This window comes from Elephantulus edwardii, unplaced genomic scaffold (genome assembly GCF_000299155.1).
Source record: "Elephantulus edwardii isolate Elephantulus edwardi_28Jun2011 unplaced genomic scaffold, EleEdw1.0 scaffold00008, whole genome shotgun sequence".
In the NCBI taxonomy this organism is placed as follows: domain Eukaryota; kingdom Metazoa; phylum Chordata; class Mammalia; order Macroscelidea; family Macroscelididae; genus Elephantulus; species Elephantulus edwardii.
In genome coordinates, this window is record NW_006399758.1 from 22,122,174 (window position 1) to 22,134,254 (window position 12,081).

General features: G+C 41.2%; 1 protein-coding gene across 1 annotated transcript in view; it reads left to right on the top strand.

Moving 5' to 3' along the window:
• Window positions 1–12,081, top strand: part of ZFHX4 (zinc finger homeobox 4) — a 242,312-nt gene that overhangs the window by 218,915 nt on the left and 11,316 nt on the right. The window contains exon 10 of the mRNA XM_006880542.1: window positions 1–3,166. Within this exon, the coding sequence (XP_006880604.1) occupies window positions 1–3,166 (3,166 nt within the window). The remainder of the gene's footprint in view (window positions 3,167–12,081) is intronic.

Genomic DNA, 12,081 nt, shown 5'->3' on the forward strand with positions numbered 1-12,081 from the left:
CCCGTGTCTCTGGACCTTCCTCTCTTTCCGCCCATCATGATGCAGCCTGTGCAGCACCCTGCCCTTCCACCCCAGCTGGCACTGCAGCTGCCCCAGATGGACACGCTCTCAGCAGATCTCACTCAACTTTGTCAGCAGCAGCTAGGACTGGATCCCAACTTCCTGAGACATTCTCAGTTCAAACGCCCACGAACAAGAATTACGGATGACCAGTTAAAAATCCTGAGGGCGTATTTTGACATCAATAACTCTCCGAGTGAAGAACAGATCCAGGAAATGGCTGAAAAATCTGGCCTCTCTCAGAAAGTTATCAAGCACTGGTTTCGAAATACACTCTTCAAGGAAAGACAGAGAAATAAAGATTCCCCATACAACTTCAGTAACCCACCAATCACGGTTTTGGAAGACATCAGAATTGATCCACAGCCCAGCTCTTTGGAACATTACAAATCCGATGCCTCTTTCAGTAAAAGGTCTTCTAGAACAAGGTTCACAGACTACCAGCTTCGGGTTTTGCAGGACTTTTTTGACACCAACGCTTACCCAAAGGATGACGAGATAGAGCAGCTTTCCACCGTTCTCAATCTACCTACTCGTGTCATTGTTGTGTGGTTCCAGAATGCTCGCCAGAAAGCACGGAAAAGTTATGAGAACCAAGCAGAAACGAAAGATAATGAGAAAAGAGAACTCACCAACGAGCGGTACATTCGAACCAGCAACATGCAGTACCAGTGTAAAAAGTGCAATGTGGTTTTCCCCAGGATTTTTGACTTGATTACGCATCAGAAAAAACAGTGTTATAAGGATGAAGATGATGATGCCCAAGATGAAAGCCAAACTGAAGACTCCATGGATGCCACTGATCAAGTGGTGTACAAACATTGCACAGTGTCCGGGCAAACGGAGGCGGCCAAGAGTGCGGCTCCCCCTGCTCCCAGTTCGGGCTCTGGGACTAGCACCCCTCTGATTCCTTCACCCAAACCGGAACCTGAGAAGACTTCTCCAAAACCTGAGTATCCCACAGAAAAACCAAAGCAGAATGACCCTTCACCCACTTCTCAAGGCACCAAACCAGCCCTGCCATTAGCATCAACTTCCTCAGACCCACCACCACCGGCCCCCGCAGCTCAGACCCAGCCCCAGCCACCAAAACAAGCCCAACTTATTGGAAGACCTCCTTCAGCCTCTCAAACCCCGGTCCCTTCCAGCCCACTGCAGATTTCTATGACTTCTCTCCAGAACACTCTACCTCCACAGTTACTCCAATACCAATGTGATCAGTGTACAGTTGCCTTCCCCACTCTGGAACTCTGGCAGGAGCACCAGCACATGCACTTCCTCGCTGCCCAAAACCAATTCCTTCACTCTCCATTTCTGGAAAGGCCTATGGACATGCCCTACATGATCTTTGACCCCAACAACCCCCTGATGACCGGACAGCTGCTGAGTGGCTCTCTCACACAGTTGCCCCCTCAGACCAGCTCTGCCCATGCCACTGCCCCTGCCACAGTGGCTGCTTCCCTTAAAAGGAAACTGGATGACAAAGAAGAGAACAATTGCAGTGAGAAGGAGGGAGGGAACAGTGAAGACCAGCATCGGGATAAACGCCTGAGGACCACAATTACACCTGAACAACTGGAAATCCTCTACGAAAAGTACCTGTTGGATTCCAACCCTACTAGGAAGATGCTGGATCATATTGCACGGGAAGTGGGGCTGAAAAAAAGAGTTGTGCAAGTCTGGTTTCAGAACACTCGAGCTCGGGAAAGGAAAGGCCAGTTCCGAGCAGTGGGTCCTGCACAGTCTCATAAGAGGTGTCCCTTTTGCCGAGCCCTGTTTAAGGCCAAGTCAGCCTTGGAAAGCCACATTCGCTCTCGGCACTGGAATGAAGGCAAACAGGCAGGTTACAGCTTGCCACCGAGCCCGTTAATATCAACAGAAGATGGGGGAGAAAGCCCACAGAAATACATTTATTTCGATTATCCATCGTTGCCATTAACTAAAATTGATCTCTCAAGTGAGAATGAATTGGCTTCCACAGTGTCAACGCCTGTTAGTAAAACAGCAGAGCTGTCGCCAAAGAATCTTTTAAGCCCGTCTTCTTTTAAGGCAGAATGTTCTGAGGATGTTGAGAATTTAAACGCTCCCCCCACTGAGGCCGGGTATGATCAAAACAAAGCGGATTTTGATGAGACATCTTCAATTAATACCGCCATCAGTGATGCCACCACAGGAGACGAGGGAAACGCAGAGATGGAGAGTACCACGGGGAGTTCAGGAGATGTGAAACATGCTTTGTCTCCCAAAGAGCCCAAAACACTTGACACTTTGCCTAAAACAGCCACTACGCCCACGGCTGAAGTTTGTGATGACAAATTTCTCTTTTCTCTCACGAGCCCCTCACTCCATTTCAATGATAAAGATGGTGACCATGACCAAACCTTCTATATCACGGATGACCCCGATGACAATGCTGACCGCAGCGAAACATCAAGCATCGCTGACCCAAGTTCACCAAATCCCTTTGGATCCAGCAATCCTTTTAAATCCAAAGGCAATGATCGACCGGGCCACAAGCGTTTTAGAACCCAGATGAGCAACCTTCAACTCAAAGTCCTCAAGGCTTGCTTCAGCGACTACCGAACGCCCACCATGCAAGAATGCGAGATGCTGGGGAATGAGATTGGTCTGCCCAAACGTGTGGTACAGGTGTGGTTTCAGAATGCAAGGGCAAAGGAAAAGAAATTCAAAATCAACATAGGGAAGCCTTTCATGATCAACCAGAGCGGAGCAGAGGGCACCAAGCCAGAGTGTACTCTCTGCGGGGTGAAGTACTCTGCCCGCCTGTCCATCAGAGATCATATTTTCTCCAAACAGCACATTTCCAAAGTGAGGGAGACAGTAGGAAGTCAGCTTGATCGGGAGAAAGATTACTTGGCTCCAACCACGGTCCGACAGCTGATGGCGCAGCAAGAACTTGATCGTATAAAGAAAGCTTCAGATGTGCTGGGCTTATCAGTCCAGCAGCCAAGCATGATGGACAGCAGCTCCCTCCATGGCATCAGTCTGCCCGCAGCCTACCCAGGACTCCCCGGCCTTCCTCCAGTCCTCCTCCCTGGAATGAATGGTCCATCCTCTTTGCCTGGATTTCCACAAAATTCAAACTGTAAGTCATTCTCAGGGAAGTCAGTTTAGCTTGTTAAACACTGTATATAGTGACAAGTAATCAAAAACAGCCAGCATTTGGCTTTCCTTTCATTTCAAGTGAAAACACTAAATCATTGGAATACATATTTTACTGATAGAGCAAATAACCAGAAAAGTTATTTGTGTTAAGGTAACCTGGTAAGGCAGAGGATAATCAAGACTGTAGCAGATTCCTAGAAATATGCTCGTTTTAAGTTAATATCACCCAATATTAAAAAATATTACTTGTATATACTAGTATCTTCAGTGCTTCTGAATGACATCCCAGCACAAACATGTCATATATGAAAGAGAAGCACTGAATGATAGATTGTTGGTATTTTTATTTATGTCTTTCCCAGAAGGAAGCTTTGTTTTGTTTAGGGGTTCCCCTCCATAAGTTCCAGGAAGTTCAAAAGTTAAGGACCCTTTAGCACCAGGAATTCACTCATATTACACCTAGCAGGTAATAATAAACTTATGTTTAAGCTTGAATTAACTAAAAATGTGACTTCTCTGATAATGTTTAAGTTAGTACTACCAAAAGATTTTTATTTTTGTTAACATTCATTGTTACTAGATAATAAATACATAAATTCACATCCCTAGAAATAGATCCATATTAGTCCATGATTCCAGATTTCCTCCTCCTTGTATCCAGGGTGTATATTTAAAGCACAGCAGTGTCACAAAGCTGTGTCAAACAAACCTAGATGAATACTGTTTCTGTGCTAATCAAAAGAGATGCCATTTGTGCAGGTTAAATTTGTCAAATAATTTCTTATTCACAATAAGTTTTGTTGTCTACAATAATGAATTTTCTTTATAAAAGGAAAATTTTATTTTGAGACTTTTGTATAATTTTTAATTATATATATTTAGAAAGCTTCCAAAGCACATAAAGCTTTGTTTTTCAGTTTCTACGTATTAAATTTCTCTCAAACACTTTCATTCTGTCCTCCTTTTACAGGAAACAAAATTCCCAATGTGATCTTAAGAAGATATTCTTGCTTTAACTTTTCCTTTAGGAGGCATGAACACAATCATTGACATCACATATCAAGGTCACTGCCAGCTCCTGGCTGTCCTGCCTCGAATGCGTTCTTAGCTTTTAAAGGAAGAAGAATGGTCTTTCCATACTAGAAAAACTCCTGCAATTTACTTTGTCAGTCTGAGACTTTGTTTACCTGAATATTCTTGATGCCTTATATGTTAGCGCTTAATTAATATAGCTTATTTGCTTTAAGTGTAATATGAATGTTTTAAGAAGGACACAATGTCTACTTTTTTTACCTCCCTTATTGCTTTAATTTTGTTACCTCAGCCTTCCCCTTTCACTGATTATCAAAGGGAAAATATCTTAGGTGACAAAAACCTATCACAGAACAAATTTTCTATGACTGGGTATGGAAAATGTAAGATTTCCAATACAGTCCATGAGCTAAGAATAAATGAAGTGTCATTGCTTTAAAGATGCAAGTCTGATTTGATTGATGGTAACTGTGTTGTCACCACCCTAAGTGGTGGTCAGAGCATCTTGTATATCTCTCCATGAGGTCAAAAGCCTTCCCTTGGACAATGCCTTCTTTGACCCACTGACCTGCTTTTGTCACACTGATGCTATGACCTGGAAGAAAGAAAGTAAGAAAGGAAAACAGAACTAATATTTATGAAATAATTAAACTAACCTTTTCCTCATTATATTCACCATAAATATAATTTATAGATCACCCCAAAATATGGTCATTGTTTATAACTCCTAGCATTTCTAGGAAGATATTGAAAATATGCCTTCCTCAGCTACCGTTATCTTTAAAATCACTAGGTGCTGAGAAATTCCGAGCTATATATTCTTTAAAGAACATATAGAATTATATATAGAATTATGGAATATTGCAGACCAGAGAGTGCTGTAAAGGTCCATGAACATTGCTCCCTGTTGGCATCTGTAATTTCGTTTGAGCTGATCCTGAATTTGTAACAGATTCCAAACATCAGCCTAGCAGAGATAATCAAAGAGGCCCCATCTGAGAGGACACACTAAAAGCCCACATTCTTTTTAGGTTAACTTAGGTGGGAAGAATGTCTATCTCTGTTTCATTGATTATGCAAAGGCATTTGACTGTGTGGATCATAACAAACTGTGGCTGACTCTGAGAAGAATGGGAATCCCAGAACATTTAATTGTGCTAATGTGAAACCTGTACTTGGACCAAGAGGCAGTAGCAGGGTAACACCACATGGTTCAAAATAGGGAAGGGTGTACGCCAGGGATGCATCCTGTCTCCATACCTTTTCAACATGTATGCAGAGCAGATTATCCGAGAGGCTGGGCTCTATGAGGAGAATTGTAGCATCAGGATTGGTGGAAGATCTATTAACAATCTGCGTTATGCAGATGACACAACCCTGCTTGCTGAAACTGAGGAGGACCTCATGCACTTGCTGCGAAGGGTCAAGGGCTGCAGCCTTCAGTATGGACTAAGGCTCAACGTCAAGAAGACAAAGATTCTCACCACTGGACCAATCGGCAGCGTCAAGATGGATGGCGAAGAGATTGAGATTGTTCACAGCTTCAGTTTGCTCGGCTCCACGGTCAACACTCTTGCCACCAGTAGTCAGGAAATCAAAAAGCGTATCGCAATGGGAAAGTCTGCTATTAGGGACCTCTCTAAAGTACTCAGGAGCAACGGTGTCTCTCTGGAGACTAAGGTGCACCTGATACAGGCCATGGTCTTTGCAATCACTTGTTATGCATCAGAGAGTTGGACAATGACTAGGGAGGACAGAAGGAGAGTGGATGCTTTTGAGCTGTGGTGCTGGAGAAGAGTACTGAATGTACCATGGACTGCCAGGAAAACAAACACATTCATCTTGGAGAGGATTAAACCAAGCTACTCCTTGGATGCAAGGATTCTGGGGCTTCGTCTGACATACTTTGGACACGTTGCAAGGAGGGACAGGTCCTTGGAGAGGGACATCATGCTTGGGAGGGTGGAGGGACAGCACAGGAGGGGAAGACCCTCTATGAGATGGATTGATTCGGTGACTCGGGTATTCGGGATGGGTGTGTCAGAGGCAGTGCGGTTGGCGCAGGATAGAGCAGGGTTTAGAGCTGTTGTGCATAGGGTCGCTGTGAGACGAAAACGACTCGACGGCACATGACAACAACAATGCAGAATACGTTAACCAGCTCATAGAGCAGAGCTGTGGTTCAAGCAACATCTTATTGTACTGTTTCTCATCAAACAAAGATCTCCTTCACTTACAAGGTAGGCATACCAGTTAGGTAGAATAAAGAGGAGAAAATTGCTTCATAAGTAAGTGACCTCTGTATTTCTCATAAACTCCTTGCTATAATTTATTACCTGTGGAATTTGAAAATAAGAAAAGTTTAACTTGAACCTAACTTTAATGAGATTTAGTTACAAAAAAAGGCTGCATGTTGAGACATTCTAGCCCTTAGAGGGTAGATTTAAAGATTTTCATCCTGAAGAAATTATAGAAAGGGGTTTATATGTATATGTGGTATACTATAAAATTAGTCTTTTTCCAAATTCTACACATCAAAGTTAGATTGATTGCATCATGTATGCTCAACTTTAGAATTTCTGAGCATCTCTGTTTTCTAATTTTGCTAGTCATAGTATTTCTTTTCCCTGGTAAAATGGCTATTCTAATTGTATACCTGCCTCAGTTCTCATAACACTTATTTTACCTTCCTTCCAAGAAATCTTCAAAGTTTTTGTCTTCTCCAAGTCATTAAGAGAGTCCGTTCAAGAATAGTGTATATCTTCTTACTAAAAAATGATCCTATGCAATGTCATCACTACTTAATAATGCTCTTTCTTTTCTTTTTAAATGAAGTGACTTCTTTTCTTTAAAAATTTCCAACCCATCAGTTCTTTTCTATCTTGGTAGACCAAAAGGCAAAAATCATATACCTCTATGCATGAAAAACATCAGAAAAATTTCATTCTTTAAGACATTAGCTTCTTTTGGCATATTGCTGGATATGAATAAAAAAATGCCTGAATTTTCCATTTGTAATTTATTTGGTTTATCTTTTCAAACAGTGTCTGATTTTTTCTGTTTCATTTATGTTTGAAAGTGTTGTCTTCCCTAATTTCCTTAAATGGAATTTTACAAACTTCCACTTTCCCCTTTCTCATGTTGTCGTCGTTGTTGTTATGTGCTGTTGAGCCACTTGCGACTCATAGTCACCCTATGTACAACAGCCCTAAACCCTGCTCTATCCTGTGCCAATCTTGTTGTCTCTGACACACATACCCCCAATACTCCACTCACTGAATTAATCCATCTCATTGAGGGTCTTCCTCTCTTGCTTTGTCCCTCCACTTTCTCAAACATGACATCCCTCTCCAAGGACTGGTCCCACTTGGCAATATGTCCAAAGAATGTCAGACAAGGCTTCAGAATCCTTGCCTCCAAAGAGCAGCCTGATCTCACCCTTTCTAAGATGAACCTGTTTGTTCTCCTAGTAGTCCATGGTATATTTAATACTCTTCTCCAGCACCACAGTTTAAATGCATCAATTCTCCTTCTATCATCCTTCGTCATTGTACAGCTTTCAGATGCATAGCAAGTAATTGCAAAGACTATGGCCTTGATCAGGTGCACCTTAGTCTCCAGACTGACATCTTTGCTCTTCAGCACTTTGGAGAGGTATTTGACAGCAGACCTTCCTAGCGAAATTCGTCTTTTCATTTCCTAGCTGCTGGTGACAAGAGCGTTAATTATGGAGCCAAGGAAACAAAAATGGTTTATAGTCTAAATCTCTTCACCATCTGTTATGATGCTGCCAATCAGCCCCATGGTGAGAATCTTTGCTTTCTTGATATTGAGTTTCAATCCATATTGAAGGCTGCATTCCTTGACCTTCTGCTGCAAGTGCTTCAGGTTCTTCTCAATTTCAGCAGTCAGGTTTGTGCCATCTGCATAACACAGATTGTTGAGGAGTTTTCCTCCAATCCTGATACCACTTTGCTCCTCATAGAGCCCAGCCTCCAGGATATTCTGTTCGACATATAGATTGAAAAGGTATGGATGGAGATAGGACACATCCCTGGCGTATTGAACTGTGCTGTATTCCCTTACTCTGTTCTTATGACCGCCTCCTGGTCCAAGTATAGGTTTCACATAAGCACAATTAAGTGTTCTGGATTCCCATTCTTCTCAGAGTCAGCCAATTGGTTGTGATCCACACAGTCAAATTCCTTTGCAAATTCATTGAAACACAGACATTCCTTTGGTATTCCCTGCTTTCAGCCATGATTGATCTTACATTTGCTACCATACTTCACTTTAATTATTTGGCATATTTGGGATAAATCTAGGTAAGAGTAAATTCTTTATAATTTTAACACCGTTGCCTTTGTTGCCATGTATGTAAGTTGTTTTTCATTTAAAAATGAAATTTCCCTTGGGGTTCTCAGTGCATTGTAAGGTGGGCATCTGCTTCCTTAAGCATTTCTTTAGCAATGAGTAGGAGTTTCTAGGAAATAAGCAAAACTGAGTACAAAGGGATGAGATTGTTCACTAGAATATTTTATCCTCTGTAAGTGCAATGTCTATATAAGTTTCTGTATGGAATTTTGAAGAATTAGAATAAGAATTGAGGAATAAGAAAAAAAAGTGTATTTAATATTATAACTTCCAAGTGTGTATGTGAAAATTTGATAACCACATAGTTTGGAGTTACCAAGCTTATTCTAATTTTGTTTCAGACAATGGTTAACTTTCAGTTTTTCTCTTCGGTTTCTGATTTTCTGTATTAATTGGACTTTTGACTACAAATTTTTTTTTTACAGACTCATGCTCTTTACTAGCAAATCCAAGGAATACAGTTTATTATTATAATATCTATGTCTTTTAAAAAATTGCTTAAGAATTAACTACTTAACTCCCTTTGCTACTCTGAAGGTTGAATTCCTGAAAATCACTGCTAGTTTTTAGATATTAGAATTTCACAGACTTCTAAAAAATCTTAATTACAATGTCCTCTAGTCATAAACATGTAGATCCCATCTAGGCAAAAAGCCTGAGTCAGCAATTATTGACAATTCATGCTTTCTGCCTCCCATTGTTATTATTCATGTCCCTTCTTGTAGTTTTTATGTGCCATCGAGTTGACTCCGACTTATAGCTAACAGCCCTGAGTCCTATTCTATCCTGGTCCATTTGTTCATCTCTGACACATCTATCCCCATTACACCAGTCACTGAGTCAAACCCTCTCATCTAGGGTCTTCCTCTTTTGTGCCTCCACCCTTCCAAATATGACATTTCACCAAGGGTTGGTCCTTCTTGCAACATACCTCAAATATATGAGATGAACTTCAAAACCCTTGCCTCCAAAGAGCAGCCTGATTTCACCCTCTCAAGGGCAGACCTATTTGTTCTCTTAGCAGTCCATGGCATATTCAGTACTATTATCCACCACCACAACTCATTGATTCTGTTTCTGTCATCCTCAGTCATTGTCCAGGTCTCATGTCCCTTAGTGCCTTAAAGTTTCTTTTAGGTTCTTATGTCAGAGAGACATTTGAATCAGCCATGTCCTCTCATTTAGGAAGATAAAAAGTACTAGATAGAACTCATAAAACTTACTGCTGTCAAATTGGAACTGACTCTTAGCTGATCTCAGCTAGTTTTCTGAGGTAAATCACAGGGGAGAAGATAACTCATCTTTCACCTGTGGAGCCAGTGGTGAATTACAAAAAAACAACAGAAGCCTCCTCTGGGTTAGAAGTGCAGCTTCCTACAGACTATCAAGATAGGAGTATGAAGTATTATGGAGTATGAGTAGGTAAAGAAGGTGGTTGCCTTTGGCAATGCAAAATGATAATAGGCTTGCTGCTTACCGAAAGGTTTGTGGTTTGAGTTCACCTCCTGGTACTTGGTAAAAGGGCCTAAGGATCTGCTTCCAAAATCAACAGTTGAAAAACACAGGAACACAGTTCTACTCTGACACACAAGGAATACATGAGTCAGGGTTGTTTTGACCAATAACTTCTTGTTGTTGTTAGATGCCACTGAGTCAACAACTCCTAGTGACCCTATGAAAAGCAGGCCTTAACCCTGCCCTGTCCTTTGCCATCCTCACCATCTTCATGTACCCATTGTTTCAGCAGCTATGTTAATCCATCTTGTTGGGCGTTTTCTTCTCTTTTTCTGCCCCTCCACCCTTCCAACCATGATGTCTTGTTCCAAAGACTGGCTTCTCCCAGCAACCTACCCAAGTATGCTGTTAATTGTGTTTAGGAAGAACATTGTTCTAAGTGATACAGCAGTTTTCTGTTAGTTTGCTGTACTGAGATAACTTTGGTTTGCTGTGATAGTGAACACTGGACCACTGGTGTGTAAAATGCCATAATGGTTTTCCATGGTGGAAAGGGTGTGGTAGAGCTTCCAGATGAAGACAATCTTGGAAGCAGGATTGGCGTCCACTTCTTAAACAACAGGCCTTTGGAAACTCTATGAACATTAGAGAAATGACGATAGTTTAGAATAGGGTTATGACCTTTTGTTTATACAGTCACTATGACTCATACTCAACTTGACAGCACTTAACAACAACACAACAAGTATGTAAGATGGAATTTCATCACCCTTCCCTCCAAGGAGCACCCTGGTTGCACATTCTCCAAAACATACTTGTTTGTTCTTTTGTCACACAATGGGATAGTTAGTATTCTTCTCCAACACCACAGCTTAAGGGCATTGATTTTTTTACTGTCATCCTAATCCTGACAGTAATTATTTTGGGTATTTTAGTTTTACTAACATAGTATTGGAACAGGTAAGAAAACAATTGAAAACCTTTTTAACAGTGCCTTTTTAGTCTAAAGAGGACAGTTTTGAGGAAGGCATCATTATGAAGTTTAAATCCTTTAATTGTTGACAAATTACCACCCCACTCCCTTGCAGTCTTAGTCACTCCCTCTATTAAAATAATGATAGAATTTTTAAGTATTCTCTCTTTGGCAGAGTTCAGATCATGAAAGCAGCATTCAACTAATACAGGCGTTACAAGACTCTACCACAACCTCAATCAGTAGCCTAAGGACCCCTAGGTATGCCATTTTAACAATCTTTAACTCTGCTAAGAGATATCAGGTGCCATGCAAGTGAGTCCAATACCAACCTTTAGGGAGCCCAAGCTTCTAGAAAGGCAATGTTCTCTGATGAACATGTGGCCCGCGAGGGTTGGCCATCTTTAGAGTCAGAAACATCTATTGCTAAGTCAGGTAGTCTTGCCATCCTAATCTGGGCATGTTCCCCACAAGATCCCAAAGGCACCCATTGTGAAAGAACAAGTGTGCATGTGCTTAATTGTCTTACTCCCGCCCATGTGAACCAATCCCAGATGACCCTTTCTTCCTTTCATGAAGCATGATAATCTTACCCTATTGAGAGGTTTACTCACAACTCTACCTTCTCATGAATAAATATGATACCGTTTCCCTACTTACAAACTCTAGAAAAAGGTCTCTTCTTCTGCCTTTGTCAGTATAGATGTGTCTTAATGATACCTTGGTCTTTCTTTGCAAAGTATTTCCTCTTTCCTCTAATAAATCTTTTTGTTTGCATGGAAAAGCATGGGCTCCTGTTTTGCTAATCTTAGTTCATAAAATGAAGAACTCAAATTAAAAAATGGGATGCATTTTGTTGGAGATGACATTTAGGGATAGTCCAGCTACAGTAGCATTCTACCAATGTCAGGGAAACTCTTCTACATTTAGTACAGCCTTCTTCACCCCAACCTGTCATGCTTAAAATTCTGTATCTAAATATTAATTCCTTTTCCTTTGACTTTCCTTTGTCTACTGTTGGATGAAAAATAGTATGTTGTTGTTGTTATGTGCTGTCAAGT